General features: G+C 39.9%; 1 protein-coding gene across 2 annotated transcripts in view; it reads left to right on the top strand.

Moving 5' to 3' along the window:
• The first annotated feature begins 2102 nt into the window (after positions 1-2102).
• itga6l (integrin, alpha 6, like) overlaps positions 2103-18896 on the top strand; it is a 52401-nt gene continuing 35607 nt past the window's right edge. For both annotated transcript variants that reach the window (XR_009655192.1, XM_060927246.1), the window contains exons 1-6: positions 2103-2321; positions 9790-9917; positions 10016-10104; positions 14161-14386; positions 16197-16307; positions 18424-18640. Coding sequence is in view for 1 of the 2 variants with exons in the window: in XM_060927246.1 (XP_060783229.1) it covers positions 2140-2321; positions 9790-9917; positions 10016-10104; positions 14161-14386; positions 16197-16307; positions 18424-18640 (953 nt within the window). In the remaining variant the exon portion in view is untranslated. The remainder of the gene's footprint in view (positions 2322-9789; positions 9918-10015; positions 10105-14160; positions 14387-16196; positions 16308-18423; positions 18641-18896) is intronic.

Below are 18896 nucleotides of genomic sequence, written 5' to 3'. Positions count from 1 at the left end.
GACATCATGTGACAGATCATGTGACACTTTGATTGCACACAGGTGGATCTTAAATCAAGTGCTTTAAGGGCGCTTTAATATATAGTGTTAGCACCACCACTACTACAACAACTACTACTATTACTACAACTACTAATATTTATATCTGCCAGCAGTGATCTGGGTGGTCCAAGCATCTTCACAAGGATTTTAATATAAAATAACCCAGAGCACATTGCATTCACGTTTCAGACCAACCAGGTTTCCAAATCATGATGCACTTCCTGTGTTTTAGACATGCTTTAATCACTATACAGGGAGTGCAGAATTATTAGGCAAGTTGTATTTTTGAGGATTAGTTTTATTATTGAAAAACAACTATGTTCTTGATGAACCCAAAAGACTCATAAATATCAAAGCTGAGTATTTTTGGAAGTTGGAGTAGGGCTTTCTTAGTTTTAGCTATCTTAGGAGGATATCTGTGTGTGCAGGTGACTATAACTGTGCATAATTATTAGGCAACTTAACAAAAAACAAACATATACCCATTTCACTCATTTATTTTCACCAGGGAAACCAATATAACAACTCAACATTCACTAATATACATTGCTGGCATTCAAAAAAAAAAAAATCAGTGACTAATATAGCCGCCTTTCTTTACAAGGACACTCAAAAGCCTGCCATCCATGGATTCGGTCAGTGTTTTGATCTGTTTGCGATCAACATTGCGTGCAGCAGCAACCACAGCCTCCCAGACACTGTTCAGAGATGTGTACTGTTTCCCCTCCTTGTAGATCTCACATTTGATGAGGGACCACAGGTTTTCTATGGGGTTCAGATCAGGTGAACAAGGAGGCCACGTCATTAATCTTTCTTCCTTTAGACCCTTTCTGGCCAGCCATGCTGTGGAGTACTTGGATGCGTGTGATGGAGCATTGTCCTGCATGAAAATCATGTTTTTCTTGAAGGATGCTGACTTCTTCCTGTACCACTGCTTGAAGAAGGTGTCTTCCAAAAACTGACAATAGGACTGGGAGTCGAGCTTGACGCCATCCTCAACCCGAAAAGGTCCCACAAGCTCATCTTTGATGATACCAGCCCATACCAGTACCCCACCTCCACCTTGCTGGCGTCTGAGTCGGACTGGAGCTCTCTGCCCTTTGCTGATCCAGCCACGAGCCCATCCATCTGGCCCATCAAGACTCACTCTCATTTCATCTGTCCATAAGACCTTAGAAAAATCAGTCTTGTGATACTTCTTGGCCCAGTCTTGACGTTTCATCTTGTGTGTCTTGTTCAGTGGTGGTCGTTTTTCAGCCTTTGTTACCTTGGCCGTGTCCCTGAGTATTGCACACCTTGTGCTTTTTGACACTCCAGTGATGTTGCAGCTCTGAAATATGGCAAAACTGGTGGCGAGTGGCATCTTGGCAGCTTCACGCTTGACTTTCCTCAGTTCACGGGCAGTTAGTTTGCGCCTTTTTTTTTCAACGCGCTTCTTGCGACCCTGTTGACTATTTTGAATGAAGCGCTTGATTGTTCGATGGTCACGCTTCAAAAGCTGGGCAATTTTAAGAGTGCTCCATCCCTTTGCAATATATGTCACTATTTTTGACTTTTCTGAGTCCGTCAAATCCCTCTTCTGACCCATTTTGTCAAAGGAAAGGAAGTTGCCTAATAATTTTGCACACCTGATATAGGGTGTTGATGTCATTAGACCACACCCCTTTTCATTACAGAGATGCACATCACCTGGTATGCTTAATTGGTAGGAGGCTTTCAAGCCTATGCAGCTTGGAGTAGGCCAACATGCATAGAGAGGGTAATGTGGTCAACATACTCATTTGCCTAATAATTCTGCACTCCCTGTAGCTTTAATTCCAATGATTAATGGTCAATGTGAGCCAATCATTACATATCATCTACAATGCAGCTGCTAAACATTTACTTACTTTATCTTGAGATACAACTGTTTACTGTCTGTACACACCCAGTGAATTCGTGAGAAAGCTGAAAAGACACCACGCCTAAGCACACCACACCACACCACACCACGCCTCGTCTGCCAGCAATTCGGCAGTCATCTGCAACTTCTGACACTTTCTGAATTACAGGGAAAACCAGAAAGATCCAGAGGAACTCTTGTGGATCAGGAGAACCATGGAGATCCAGAGGATAACACTGATCATGAGTCTGTGGCTCCTAAGTGGCCTGAATCTGCAACATGGATCTGCTTTCAACCTGGATAATATCAACATTCTGAGGAAAAATGGAGAAGCTGGGAGCCTGTTTGGATATTCCCTTGCAATGCACCACCAACTCAAACCTACTGATCAGCAACTGTGAGTTCATTTATAGTGGATTTATTAGTAAACACCATACTGGCAGATGTGGGATTGATAAAACTGGAAATTCAGTGTATATATTATATATACCTGTCAACTGCAAGTGTTTCATGGGCGGCATGGTGGTGTAGTGTTTAGCACTGTTGCCTCACAGCAAGAAGGTTCTGGGCTCAAGCCCAGCAGCTGACAGGGACCTTTCTGTGTGGAGTTTGCATGTTCTCCCCATGTCTACATGAGTTTCCCCTGGGTGCTCTGGTTTCCCCCACAATCCAAAGACATGCAGGTTAGATTAATTGGTGGCTCTAAATTGACCGTATGGTGGTGCTTGAAAGTTTGTGAACCCTTTAGAATTGTCTATAGTTCTGCATAAATAAGACCTAAAACAACATCAGATTTTCACACAAGTCCTAAAAGTAGATAAAGAGAACCCAGTTAAACAAATGAGACAAAAATATTATACTTGGTCATTTATTTATTGAGGAAAATGAACCAATATTACATATCTGCAAGTGGCAAAAGTATGTGAACCTCTAGGATTAGCAGTTAATTTGAAGGTGAAATTAGAGTCAGGTGTTTTCAATCAATGGGATGACAATCAGGTGTGAGTGGGCACCCTGTTTTATTTAAAGAACAGGGATCTATTAAAGTCTGATCTTCACAACACATGTTTGCGGAAGTGTATCATGGCACAAACAAAGAAGATTTCTGAGGACCTCAGAAAAAGCGTTGTTCATGCTCATCAGGCTGGAAAAGATTACAAAACAATCTCTAAAGAGTTTGGACTCCACCAATCCACAGTCAGACAGATTGTGTACAAATGGAGGAAATTCAAGACCATTGTTACCCTCCCCAGGAGCAGTCAATCAACAAAGATCACTCCAAGAGCAAGGCATGTAATAGTCGGTGAGGTCACAAAGGACCCCAGGGTAACTTCTAAGCAACTGAAGGCCTCTCTCACATTGGCTAATGTTAATATTCATGAGTCCACCATCAGGAGAACACTGAACAACAATGGTGTGCATGGCAGGGTTGCAAGGAGAAAGCCACTGCTCTCCAAAAAGAACATTGCTGCTCATCTGCAGTTTGCTAAAGATCACATGGACAAGCCAGAATGCTATTGGAAAAATGTTTGTGTGGACGGATGAGACCAAAATAGAACTTTTTGGTTTAAATGAGAAGCGTTATGTTTGGAGAAAGGAAAACACTGCATTCCAGCATAAGAACCTTATCCCATCTGTGAAACATGGTGGTGGTAGTATCATGGTTTGGGCCTGTTTTCTTGCATCAGGGCCAGGACGGCTTGCCATCATTGATGGAACAATGAATTTTGAATTATACCAGCAAATTCTAAAGGAAAATGTCAGAACATCCGTCGATGAATGAATCTCAAAAGAAGGTGGGTCATGCAGCAAGACAATGACCCTAAGCACACAAGTTGTTCAACCAAAGAATGGTTAAAGAAGAATAAAGTTAATGTTTTGGAATGGCCAAGTCCTGACCTTAATCCAATCAAAATGTTGCAGAAAGATAAAAGAAAGAAAGCAAAGAAAGCACAACTTTATTCATCACACACTTCCTCACAGAGGGACCTGAAGCAAGCAGTTCATGTGAGGAAACCCACCAACATCCCAGAGTTGAAGCTGTTCTGTATGGAGGAATGGGCTAAAATTCCTCCAAGCCGGTGTGCAGGACTGATCAACAGTTATTGGAAATGTTTAGTTGCAGTTATTGCTGCACAAGGGGGTCACACCAGATACTGAAAGCAAAGGTTCACATACTTTTGCCACTTACAGATATGTAATATTGGATCATTTTCCTCAATAAATAAATGACCAAGTATAATATTTTTGTCTCATTTGTTTAACTGGGTTCTCTTTATCTACTTTTAGGACTTGTGTGAAAAACTGATGATGTTTTAGGTCATATTTATGCAGAAATATAGAAAATTCTAAAGGGTTCACAAACTTTCAAGCACCACTGTAGGTGTAAATGTGAGTGTGAATGGTTGTTTGTCTCTATCTGTTAGACCTGTGATGATTTGGTGACTTGTTCAGGGTATACCCTGCCTTTCATCCATAGTTAGCTGTGATAGGCTCCAGCTTGCCCACAACCCTGCACAGGATAAATGGTTACTGATAATGGATGGATGGATGGATGGATGTTTTAGATTCCATCAGAAGTTCGATGTTGGCCCTTAGAGTAACTGACTTCCTTTGGAGTCACGGAGCTGGACACTGCAGTAAGGTTTGTACAAGAATATATTTTATCAACCAAACCTTTAAAAGTATTTCCTACTTCACCTCCACTTCCATTCTTTGGTGTAATGGACACTGGGGAAACAAATTGCGGATTTGTTAGGAATTAAAGTACAACCCCGATTCCAAAAAAGTTGGGACAAAGTACAAATTGTAAATAAAAACGGAATGCAATGATTTACAAATCTCAAAAACTTATATTGTATTCACAATAGAACATAGACAACATATCAAATGTCGAAATTGAGACATTTTGAAATTTCATGCCAAATATTGGCTCATTTGAAATTTCATGACAGCAACACATCTCAAAAAAGTTGGGACACGGGCAATAAGAGGCTGGAAAAGTTAAAGGTACAAAAAAGGAACAGCTGGAGGACCAAACTGCAACTCATTAGGTCAATTGGCAATAGGTCATTAACATGACTGGGTATAAAAAGAGCATCTTGGAGTGGCAGCGGCTCTCGGAAGTAAAGATGGGAAGAGGATCACCAATCCCCCTAATTCTGCGCCGACAAATAGTGGAGCAATATCAGAAAGGAGTTAGACAGTGTAAAATTGCAAAGAGTTTGAACATATCATCATCTACAGTGCATAATATCATCAAAAGATTCAGAGAAACTGGAAGAATCTCTGTGCGTAAGGGTCAAGGCCGGAAAACCATACTGGGTGCCCGTGATCTTCGGGCCCTTAGACGGCACTGCATTACATACAGGCATGCTTCTGTATTGGAAATCACAAAATGGGCTCAGGAATATTTCCAGAGAACATTATCTGTGAACACAATTCACCGTGCCATCCGCCGTTGCCAGCTAAAACTCTATAGTTCAAAGAAGAAGCCGTATCTAAACGTGATCCAGAAGCGCAGACGTCTTCTCTGGGCCGAGGCTCATTTAAAATGGACCGTGGCAAAGTGGAAAACTGTTCTGTGGTCAGACGAATCAAAATTTGAAGTTCTTTATGGAAATCAGGGACGCCGTGTCATTCGGACTAAAGAGGAGAAGGACGACCCGAGTTGTTATCGGCGCTCAGTTCAGAAGCCTGTATCTCTGATGGTATGGGGTTGCATTAGTGCGTGTGGCATGAGCAGCTTACACATCTGGAAAGACACCATCAATGCAGAAAGGTATATCCAGGTTCTAGAGCAACATATGCTCCCGTCCAGACGACGTCTCTTTCAGGGAAGACCTTGCATTTTCCAACATGACAATGCCAAACCACATACTGCATCAATTACAGCATCATGGCTGTGTAGAAGAAGGGTCCGGGTACTGAACTGGCCAGTCTGCAGTCCAGATCTTTCACCCATAGAAAACATTTGGCGCATCATAAAATGGAAGATACGACAAAAAAGACCTAAGACAGTTGAGCAACTAGAATCCTACATTAGACAAGAATGGGTTAACATTCCTATCCCTAAACTTGAGCAACTTGTCTCCTCAGTCCCCAGACGTTTACAGACTGTTGTAAAGAGAAAAGGGGATGTCTCACAGTGGTAAACATGGCCTTGTCCCAACTTTTTTGAGATGTGTTGTTGTCATGAAATTTAAAATCACCTAATTTTTCTCTTTAAATGATACATTTTTTCAGTTTAAACATTTGATATGTCATCTATGTTCTATTCTGAATAAAACGTGGAATTTTGAAACTTCCACATCATTGCATTGCGTTTTTATTTACAATTTGTACCTTGTCCCAACTTTTTTGGAATCGGGGTTGTATGAGCCTCAAGTTACCAGACATAGTATTATCTATTAAAATTAAATTCTGGAGAAAAACATTTAAGCATTTTTTTCCCTCCAAAATATCCTCATGGGGAGAGTTGGGACAGTTCATCATATTACAGGTTTTTTTTTTTTTGTTGTGGTTTACAAATATAAAATTGTTTAAAATTTTTGTTAAAATGTGAGCATGTCCCTGTCTGAGGATTAAACTTATTCCATTCCTTCTTGAGAATGGAACTGTTTTATTGAGTCATGTTTTGGGTAAACTGACATTTTTTCATACGGTTCATATGGTACAAGTTTTGATCATAAATAAAAATTAACCGTGTAGGATTAAACTAGCTATTTTATTTTGCTCCATATCTCCTGTGAATGTCTCATGTCTCACTGCAAAAAAAAAAGGCAATAAGTGAAGCCTGAAGGCCAGTATATGAGGCAAGCTGAGAAGTTTATGATAAGACTTTACTGTCACTGTAATTATAGAATGAAACTTCATTTGGTAGCACTCAGACAAAACAGCAACTCTAAATAAAAGAATATAAATAAAATACAAGATAAAGTAAGTGGGGGAATTGCAGTGTAGGCAGATATTGTGACGTAAATACTAGGTGTATTTACATTACCGTTCAAAAGTTTGGGGTCACCCAGACAATTTTGTGTTTTCCATGAAAAGTAACATTTTTATTTACCACCATAAGTTGTAAAATGAATAGAAAATATAGTCAAGACATTTTTCTGGCCATTTTGAGCATTTAATCGACCCCACAAATGTGATGCTCCAGAAACTCAATCTGCTCAAAGGAAGGTCAGTTTTATAGCTTCTCTAAAGAGCTCAACTGTTTTCAGCTGTGCTAACATGATTGTACAAGGGTTTTCTAATCATCCATTAGCCTTCTGAGGCAATGAGCAAACACATTGTACCATTAGAACACTGGAGTGAGAGTTGCTGGAAATGGGCCTCTATACACCTATGGAGATATTGCACCAAAAACCAGACATTTGCAGCTAGAATAGTCATTTACCACATTAGCAATGTATAGAGTGGATTTCTGATTAGTTTAAAGTGATCTTCATTGAAAAGAACAGCGCTTTTCTTTCAAAAATAAGGACATTTCAAAGTGACCCCAAACTTTTGAACGGTAGTGTATATTCCTATGTGTAAAGTGATCAAGTCAGTAAAATAAAGTGCAGTGTAAGCAGATATTGCACAGATTGTAAACATTGTAATAATTACAGCCCTGAATGGAAAGTGATCAGTGCCTTAGCAGCAATGTGGGGGCATATACTGTATGTGTGTGTGTGTGTGTGTGTCAGTGTTGTAGTTGAGTCACTAAACCTCGGGTCCGAGTCCAGTCCCGAGTCCCCAGTGTTCAAGTCCAAGTCAAGTCTAAGTCATTAAAAATAATTTCGAGTTGAGTCCGAGTCGAGTCCACTATTGATGGTGATGATAAAAAGATGTATTGCAGATGCTGAAAATCAGAAATCCATGTGCACCATGGTTTGCCATGCAAAGATTGAGAAAAAAAAATTCTCATTCATTCTGGACTAGTTTCAGGTCTTTTTGCTTGATTTTTGAGATTTATTTGCTGAAATGTCGCTGAGACCTGGCAACCCAACCCTGGCTTGATCTTCTTTGGCATACATTGGCACTAAATCAGGTCTGGAGAATTACAGCTTCATGCTCAAGTCCTTATTTTTAAGTAAATTATTGCATCATTCAGAGAGCCTTGTAGTTCAGATCAGTGTGGATGGAGGGCGGGGTAACTGGAAGAGATCACGCCCATTAGAATAGAAATGGTTCACTGTAGGATAAATGTGATCAGAAAGACAAACTTTACACAGATGTGCAATGTTGCTTCACTCTGAAGGGTCCCAAATGATTGTAGAAAAATAAATAAACAAATGCCCCCCCAAACAGTATAACAGAGCCACTGTCTTTTTTTCCCCTTTAATTTGTCACCGGTCAGGCTTGTAGTACTCGAGTCCGACTCATGCCCGAATTTTAAGGATTCGTGACTTGACTTGGACTTGAGCACTGATGACTCGGACTTGGACTCGGACTCGTGCATTAACTGCATTCGGACTCGTAAATTGGAGACAAAGACTTGGATTTTTTCTTTATTTTTTGCAACATGCCATAATAATTCGGTACAAGATATTTATATTTACATCTACGTTAATTTTTATACTGATTTCTTGTAAAAGAATGCACATTCATCTGTTCATACGCCATATTCAGGAACAAACTAACGTTAATGGCGCTAAAATGCCTGGAGAGAACGCCGCTAGGATTGTCCGCTTTGCTTATACAGACTTCTCGTGCAGTGGGAAAAAATGCACTGCTGTGTGTTCCATATGTAGAAGAACTATCGAGGAGACGACGGGGACAACCTCGAACTTCAATCGTCATTTGGCAAGACTCCACCCAGAGAAGGAAGTGACACGCTATATTCATTGCCCTGTTGATAGTGGGAGGGGCTTGCTGAGCGATGAACTAGCTAGTGTTAACTCTCTCTCATGTTATTTGCCCTGTTGATAGTGGGCGGGGCTTGCTGAGCGATGAACAAGCTTTTTATCTGTAACCTGTTAACTAAAATGGGGCAGTAGAGCAGTAACGTTAGTCCAACACAGTAGCAGAGATGCTTTCACATAAAGGCAGCAACAGCCACCATCAAATGGTGCAGTTGAAGTCTTGTTCTCGAACTCGACTGAAATTTTCTTTAATGACTCGGACTTGAACACTGGGGACTTGAGACTGGACTCGGACTTGAGGTTAAGTGACTCGACTACAACACTGTCACCGGTCTATATTGAGTATATACTCTAAATTGCCATATGTTCGATATAACTATAACATGTAACTGATTTTTAGTCCTACACATATACAACCTGGCCTTGTTTTGGTCCACATCAGCATGCAATTGTTGTGTTTTCATCACCTGCCTAAAGAACCTCCAGAGGAGCAAAGCACCTTGAGATACAATTAATTTGTTGCCTTTAATTCTTCAGACATCGTTCAGATAATAATAATAATAATAATAATAATAATAATAGGCGGCACGGTGGTGTAGTGGTTAGCGCTGTCGCCTCACAGCAAGAAGGTCCGGGTTCGAGCCCCGTGGCCGGCGAGGGCCTTTCTGTGCGGAGTTTGCATGTTCTCCCCGTGTCCGCGTGGGTTTCCTCCGGGTGCTCCGGTTTCCCCCACAGTCCAAAGACATGCAGGTTAGGTTAACTGGTGACTCTAAATTGACCGTAGGTGTGAATGTGAGTGTGAATGGTTGTGTGTGTCTATGTGTCAGCCCTGTGATGACCTGGCGACTTGTCCAGGGTGTACCCCGCCTTTCGCCCGTAGTCAGCTGGGATAGGCTCCAGCTTGCCTGCGACCCTGTAGAACAAGATAAAGTGGCTAGAGATAATGAGATGAGATGAGATAATAATAATCATCATCATCTGTCACTGTCGTAACAAAATCATTTCTGACCTCAGCTTGCTGATTGGTGCTCCACATGCGAAAGCCTTACCCAGTCAGAAAGCCAACATCACTGGAGGTCTCTATCGCTGTAAGTTCACAACACAGAGTGATGACTGTGAACGGATCCCAGTGGACGCTGACGGTTTGTGTGATTCTCTGTAAATATTCATGATGACATGAATGATTTATGATATTCAGATTTCATATCCATCCTTCTTATGTGTCATAACTGACTGACAGATTCAAAGCCAGAACAGGGACTGGACCACCGGGAAAACCAGTGGATGGGTGTGCATGTGAAAAGCCAAGGCCCAGGAGGAAAAGTGGTGGTGAGTTCATTCATAAAATGTCACACAATAATAACAACACTCGTTAATGTTGCATTTGATTTAACATCATACACACATCACACACACATCATCCAGTTTCATTTCAGATACTGAATTTAAAATATTTGATTACAGTGACATTAAAATTAGCAACATGTCTGAAAATTCAAAATATACACACAGTACCAGACAAAAGTTTGGACACATCTTGTACTTCAATGGTTTCTTTTTAATTTTTATAAATTGTCACTTCATGTCTTAAAGTGATGACAGATGTCGTTTCTTTTCACTTAGTTGAGCTGCTCTTGACAAAATATGGATTACTACAGGTGTGATGTTGAATAGGGCTGTTTTTTAGAGAGTATTTTTATGATTTATTATTTACCGTTTGATGATTTCTAACGCATTAAGAAGGCAAGAAACTCGTCCACTAATTAACTTTTGACGAGGCACATCTGTTAATTGAAAAGCATTCCAGGTGACTACGTCATGAAGCTGGTTAAGATAACGTCAATAGTGTGCAAAACATCCTTAACCCTTTGATGCAAAACATGGGTCAAAAGTGACCCAGCTGAGTTTTTATCTTCTATATCTTTGCAATAAATTAATTCCATCATTCAGTATTCAAGGTATTCCTCAATTAACTTGTTTTTGATCATCATACATCCTTATTTTATTTTTTCCTTTCTTACTTTTTGAATAAAAACCGTTTTTGTATCGTTACCCTTCTAATGCACAACATGAGTCAAAAACGACCTGCATTCATTTTCCAGGTTATTTCATGTATGGCTGAGTGTTTCTATGATCTACTTTTGAAATAAATTCATTTTGTCATTTACTTTTCCAAATATGCAGTAAATATCTTGTTTTTGTTTAGTACAAATCATCATTTTTATTTTTCCTTTCTTAAGTTATGAACAAGCACAGCTTTTGTAATTCTACATCAAGTTTACACACATGGGTCAGAACTGACCCGCATGCATTTACTCCAGCGTTTGGTGGGAACTGTGAATTGTGCTTGTGTCAGACATTTCACAGCTCAGCACAGCGCCCTTTACCCATCTAATACATGGAAGTAATGTTTTTCAATTGTTCTAACATTACCTTAGAAAAAAATTGATGATGTTTAGGTTCCCTTGAGAGTGAGTAGATTACTTGTCAGAAAGTTACAAGTAATTACTATTAGCTACCTAGCTGTCGACATATTCTACTTTAGTTAGCTAATTTTATTGTAGTTGGCTTAGCTAACTACATAGTTAATAAATAAATAACTGGCCCCATTCACTGCTAAAGTAATTACTTGAAACAAATTATTATTATAGTATTAAGACATTTAATTTTAAATCACACTTGGATGACCCATGTGTAGTCATATAAAAAGTATTTTTGTTCATAAAGTAGGAAAGAAAAAATTAAATGAATGATTTGTGGTAATTAAAAACAAGATATTTAAAGAATACTTGGAATATTCAATCATAAAATAAATTGATTTCAAAAGATAGAGCAAAGAAAATCTCAGTCAGCATGAAATAACCTGGAAAATGAATGCGGGTCATTTTTGACCCATGTTGTGCATTAGAAGGGGCGTGCATATGTTTTGCAAGGGTTAAGGTAAACACTGGATACTTTGAAGAACCTAAAATTTCAAACTTTGATTTTTTAACACTTTTTGTTTGCCACATACACTCACTGGCCACTTTAATAGGGACTTGTTATTGATTCTAAGATTCCTGTTCTTGGATGCAGGAGCAGAACCCAATGTGGTCTTCTGTTTTTGTTGGATGCGGAGATGCTTTTCTGTTCACCACGGTTGTAAAGAGTGATTATATGAGTTACTATAGCCTTCCTGGCAAAAAAGCTCGAAACACCTAAAATCTGGCCATTGTCCTCTGACCTTTCTTATCAACAAGGCATTTGTTTCCACCCATAGAACTGTCACTCATTCAACTCAGTGTTTTTTGTTTTTCACACCATTCTGTGTATAGAGACTGTGTGTATGAAAACCCCAGGAGATCAGCAGTTTCTGAAATACTCAAACCAGACCATTTGGCTCAAACCAACACCCATGCCACAGTGAAAGAAAGTCACGCTGTGAGGTCACAATTTTTCCATTCTGACATTTGAACATTGTGAACATTAACTGAAGCTCTTGATTTGTATCTGCATGATTTGATGCACTGTGCTGCTGTAAAGGGATCGGCTGATCAGAGAACTGCATCAAACAGCAGGTGGATGTACAGTATGGGTGTAGCTAATAAAGTGGCCAGTGAGTGTAATTTCATACATGTCCCAGATGTCATTTCATAGTTTTGATATCTTCAGTGTTGTTCTACAATGTAGAAAATACAAAATACAGACAACTGTTGCCAGGCAAAACAAACCTCACCCGGCAGCACTTATTTTATACCTATATATTGATAATGGTAATATTTCTCAGTCATCAGCTGTGAGGTTATAGTCCTATGAAAACCCATGACCTTGAGTTTGAACTTTCAAGGTCACTCAGGATCAAAGATCATGGTCTCATTCTCATTATCTCTAGCCGCTTTATCCTGTTCTACAGGATCGCAGGCAAGCTGGAGCCTATCCCAGCTGACTACGGGCGAAAGGCGGGGTACACCCTGGACAAGTCGCCAGGTCATCACAGGGCTGACACATAGACACAGACAACCATTCACACTCACATTCACACCTACGGTCAATTTAGAGCCACCAGTTAACCTAACCTGCATGTCTTTGGACTGTGGGGGAAACCGGAGCACCCGGAGGAAACCCACGCGGACACGGGGAGAACATGCAAACTCCGCACAGACAGGCCCTCGCTGGCCACGGGGCTCGAACCCAGACCTTCTTGCTGTGAGGCGACAGCGCTAACCACTACACCACCGTGCCGCCCCAAAGATCATGGTGCCAAATGAAAGTACATATGGCACTTCCTATAAGTTGATAATGGTAAATATCCATCTACCATCAACTGATTTCAAGTTATTATGGAAAATGTTATTTTGACCGATGACCTTGAACCACCTGACCTTTAACCCCCAACCACTACAGAGACTGTCCAAGCTACCCCATCATGCAGCATGTGGTTGGAAGCAGAATTGAAAGATGCACATTTTTGTTTTGGTCTGAAGTCAAAATGATGAATTTGAAGCAAGATCTCATCTCATCTCATTATCTGTAGCCGCTTTATCCTGTTCTAAAAACTATTTTGACCTTTCTGGTGACCTTGACCTGATCACCTCCAAAATTTAATCAGGTAATCTACGGACCATTGCCCACCTCCCCTGAAAATTTGAAGTCAATCGGTGTAAAGTTATAGCCCTTTGAAAACCCATGACCTTGAGTTTGACCTTTCAAGGTCACTCAAGGTCAAAGATCATGGTGCCAAATGAAAGCCCACATGGGACTTCCTATAAGTTGATAATGGTAAATATCTGTCTACCATCAACCGATTTCAACTTCTAGCCCTCTGAAAATCCGTGACTTTGAGTTTGACCTTTCAGGGTCACTCAAGGTGAAAGATCATGGTGTCAAATGATAGGCCATATGGGAGTTCCTATATGCTCATATAATAGTAAACATCTGTCTATCAGCAACCGTTTTTGAGTTATAATGGAAAATATGTTATTTTGACTGAAAGGTTGACCTTTCGGGTGACCTTGACCTTGATTGGATTACCCACAAAATTTAATCAGGTAATCTATGGACCATTGCCCACCTACTCTGAAAATTTAAGTCAATTGGTGCAACCGGCTAGACACTAGATTGTTAACAGACACACAAACAAACCGCACTGATTACAATACCTTACCCCACTTACTCTGTCATGGGCGAGAGGAAAAAAGCCCTATGAATGAGTAGAGTAGGGGTATACAAACTTTAGGCTAGTACTGTATTTTTAATCAGTTCCCATTCCTCTTATACGCACTGTTTATTAAGCAAATGGAGATAAGACACAGCGTATTGGGTCTGTTAAATAAATTTTACAGTGGTATTAAGGTATAAACTTGACATTGATTTCCAGTTGAATTTGCTGGAATTCCATCCACTCAGGTTTGTGCTCACCGCTACCAGCAGTGGATAGAAGACAGTCAGCTGGTTCTGGGCAGGTGCTTCATCTTGGAACAGAACTTGATTGTTGAAGATATGAGGACATTCTGCCTCAATCGGCACAAAGCTAAAGACATGTTCGGTTACTGCCAGCAGGGCGTCTCTGCAGCTTTCACCAAGGATAAGGACTATATCGTGTTCTCGGGGCCAGGAGCCTATGACTGGAAAGGTACACAACATATTTTATTGGGATATTAAATGTGTCAAAACTTTGGCGGTAAAGTATACCCTTACTATTATAATTTTTTTTTGTAAAAGTATACTATACACACAAAAGGTACAAAACATGTACAATATCTTGCAAATGTATTCATCCCCCTTGGTGTTTGTCCTGTTTTGTTGCTTTAAAAGATGGAATTAAAATGGATTTTTTGGTGGGGGGTGGGGGGGTTGTTTTACTGTGACACAAACAATAAATAAGATGAAAAAACCAGAAATCTAGAGTGTGCATAGGTATTCACCCCCTTTCATATGAAACCCCTAAATAAGAGCTGGTCCAACCAATTCACTTCATAAGTCACATAATTAGTTGATTAAGATCCACCTGTGTGCAACCAAAGTATCACATGATCTGTCACATGATGTCTGTAAAAATCAACCTGTTCTGGAAGGATTCTGACTCTGCAACACTACTAAGCAAGCAACATAAAAACCAAGGAGCCTCCAAACAGGTCAGAGACAAAGTTGTGAAAATGTAGAGATCAGGGTTGGGTTATAAAGAATATCCCAGGGAGCACCATTAAATCAATTATAGCAAAATGGAAAGAATATGGCACCACTACAAACCTGACAAGAGAAGGCCGTCCACCCAAACTCACAGACCGGGCAAGGAGGGCATTAATCAGAGATGCAACAAAAACACCAAAGATAACACTGAAGGAGCTGCAAAGATCCACAGTGGAGATGGGAGTATCTGTCCATAGGACCACTTTAAGCCATACACTCCACAGAGTGGGGCTTTATGGAAGAGTGGCCAGAAAAAAAGTCATTGCTTCAGAAAACACATTTGGAGTTTGGCCAATAGCATGTGGCAGACTCCCCAAACACATGGAAGAAGATTCTCTGGTCAAATGAGACTAAAATTGATCTTTTTGGCCATCATGGGAAATGCCAAGTGTGGCGCAAACTCAACACCCTGAGAATACCATCCCTACAGTGAAGCATGGTGGTGGCAGCATCATGCTCTCAGCATATTTTTCATCTGCAGGGACAGGAAAGCTGGTCAGGATTGAAGGAAAGATGGATGGCACTAAATACAGGGCAATTCTGAAGGAAAACCTGTTTGAGTCGGCCAGAGGTTTGAGACTGGGACAAAGGTTCACGGTCTAGCAGGACAATGACCCTAAACATACTGCTAAAGCTACACTGGAGTGGTTTAAAGGGAAACATTTAAATGTCTTGGAATGGCCTAGTCAAAGCACAGACCTCAAGCCAATTGAGAATCTGTGGCATAACTTGAAGATTGCTGTACACCAACGCAACCCATCTAATTTGAAGGAGTTGGAGCAGTTTTACCTTGAGGAATGGGCAAAAATCCCAGCAGCTAGATGTGCTAAGCTAATAGAGACATACCCCAAGAGACTTGCAGCTGTAATTGCAGCAAAATGTGGCTCTACAAAGTATCGACTTTGGGGGTGAAAACCTATGCACACTCCAGATTTCTGTTTTTTTCATCTTATTGTTTGTGTCACAATAAAACAACAATTTGCACTTTTAAACTTGTAGGCATGTTGTGTAAATGACATGGTGCTAACCCCCCCAAATCCATTTTAATTCCAACTTGTAATGTGACAAAACAGGACAAACGCCAAGAGGGATGAATACTTTTGCAAGACACTGTAGAGTACTTGGTGCTACACCAGTGACAAGGAAAAGTACAGTTTGCAGTTACATTATCTATCTACCTTAGACAATTATAATAGTTTGCAGTCTTCCTGAAGGCAAAACAGAAATCATTTTCACTTCCTGACTTTTTGCAGGTACTGTCCGCATGGAGCCGATTGAAAACTTTTTTCTGGATTCCTATGAAACCAGAGACCAGAATATGTTTAATGAAAGGCACATTCCTCTGAGCATCAGCAGCTATTTAGGTGAGACGTTCAATGCTTTCATTTGCTCTCTGATGAGTTCAATTTTCTGACATACATTTCCAAATACAAATCCTGTATGTTTATCGGGGTCAATTTAATGAATACACTTTGCTGTAATGATATCATAGTTTCAGACCATTTTCAGCACTTAAATGACTTAAAACCATCTCCTGAATTACTTCAAACTGTCAAAAAAGTGCTTCTGTAAGTGTAATACCTGCCCTTCAGTCATATTAATTTACAAACTTAATCATTATTGTTGAAGCAGCTTTCAGGTTGCAGTAAATCACACTGCATGCCTAAAAGATATAAACATCTTATCAATTTCATTTTCAGTAAGATATTATGATGTTATTTTTCCCACTTGAAAGAAAGTCCTCTCTCGATCCCGTTTGGAAAACATCAACTTTTTTATGCATAAAATATACATATGTTATTTACCAACTGGGAGGTCCATATGGTGAAATACCGTGACCGAGGTCTTGAAAGTACTGAGCGAGGCCCTCTGGGCTGAGGTCAGTATTCAAGGCCGAGGTCACGGTATTTCACCATACAGACCGACCTTAAGCTGGTAAATAATATATTTATTGTTTTCTTTACCAAATTCGAACAGAAAACGAGAGCGCCCGAAAGGGAAAACCGAGCCGAGCTGCCATTTTGAGTCCTCATTCACGGCTGTAATGCAAATGGCTTCCTCCTCGGTATACAAGTGCACTTCCATGGCAGGAAAAAAAAACTACATTTTGCCGCCTATGTAGTCCCCTATTTATACAAAATTGAGTCATTCAGGATTCAGCCATGTTTTTGCTTGGCATTAGCAACAGTTAGAGGTTTTTAGCTTTCTCCTGAAATGTTTTCTTTTATTTCTTCTTCCTCAGGGTAGTAAAACTTGCTTTCGCTGTAAAGACTGTCATTATCGCTATCCATGATGTAAAATTAATGCTAGTCTCCTGAGAAATGCTGGCAAAAATTTATAAGATTTTTGATAATCTTATAAATAAATCTTATAAAAAAAATAAATGTTGACAAAAAATGCTACTATGTTTGTTGTTGTTGTGAACGAGTGAGTCACCAGAGGTCCGTAACCAGGGTCCGTAACTGGGGTCGGTATGGTAGGATACAGACCCGCTCGCCAGCCAATGAGCGCGCAGGATTTGATGGAAACCAGACCGCGAAAAAAAAAATTAACAGTTATTCCACAAAATCGAGTCATATATAAGCTGATCACGGTTATAATCCATGTACGACAAGATTGAATGGAATAACTGTTTTATTCTATCCAAATTCACTGGATTTTGAGAAACAGAGCATTTTTATTTTTAGCAAATTTGATAAATAAAAACTTTATACATGTCCGACAAAATCATTTCCGCTTTGGTGGACTTCTTAAAAACCTATCAATGGCTGCATGAATTGAATTTAGTGTTGTTTTTTTGTAGAAAGTGCCATCTTGCTGTCGTGCCGAGGCATAGAATAGCTTTCGACATTTATTTTATCCTTCCTTGGACATTTCATTAATGTAGTTTTCAAACTTCGAGTTTTTGAACCAGTCTAAAAAAAAATTCAACAAATTTTAATGCTTAAAGATGAAGGATGTAAACAAACCGGTGAAATGACAGGAGCAGCTTGTGAAAAATGCTATAATAATAATAATTCTTGAAAAAAAAAGTTCTTACCATCAAATACTTTCATTCCATATTTTGTTGGTTTTTGATATTTTTTCGGGTTTTGTTTTCAAGTTGAGTTTTTATTTCATTCTCAGTTGGTTCAGCAGCATGCGCCGCCATTTTGCTTTCTACTCACAGTATATTAGCTGATATTCTAGTAGTAGAGTAGCCAATCAGAGCGCATGATTGCTCATATCCAGTGAATGTGGATAGAATAAAAGATATTATACGAGAAGGGAAGTCTGCCAAGTATATCCCTCCTCCAAGCCAGAGATTAGAATATACAGATGTTTACTGTGTTGAAATACATATTCGGATTTGCGTCAAAATGTAATCAATGGTTTCTTGGTCCATGGACTCTCATTTGAAGGCTCATGATCCCAGTCATAGAATCAGACAATCCAAGATCCATTTGACACGTTGTTCTTTGATATTTTACACTTTTCCAGGCTTTGCTCTGGACTCAGGAATGAATCTGTTAAAGAAAGGAGAGCAGGTTATCGTGGCGGGAGCACCACGTGGCAATCTCAGCGGTGAGGTTCTGATCTTAAAACCTGAAACTGTGAAGTCTGAGAGCAGTCTGAGGGTAGCTCACACTCTCCAAGGCCCGGGTCTGGCGTCCTCTTTTGGCTACTCACTGGCTATAATGGACCTTAATGCAGACGGGTAAGATGTCTAGAGGTAGAGACCCATCACACTTGATCTAATATACTGTACTTGGCTCTTACTTACATTGTATTTGCTTATTATTATTATTATTATTATTATTATTATTCATACAGGACACTTTTTCGATAGAATAAAAACTGTATTCCCTTCTAGCGGGTTTCATTCATTTGGTTTGATAGCATGCAATATTGTTAGCATATCGCTTATCCTACGTGTATTACATCACTCTACCCAATAGAGAATGAGCGTTGAA

Source organism: Neoarius graeffei, chromosome 8 (genome assembly GCF_027579695.1).
Source record: "Neoarius graeffei isolate fNeoGra1 chromosome 8, fNeoGra1.pri, whole genome shotgun sequence".
In the NCBI taxonomy this organism is placed as follows: domain Eukaryota; kingdom Metazoa; phylum Chordata; class Actinopteri; order Siluriformes; family Ariidae; genus Neoarius; species Neoarius graeffei.
Note: the sequence above shows the minus strand (reverse complement) of the source record. Positions and strands in the feature narration are given on the sequence as shown.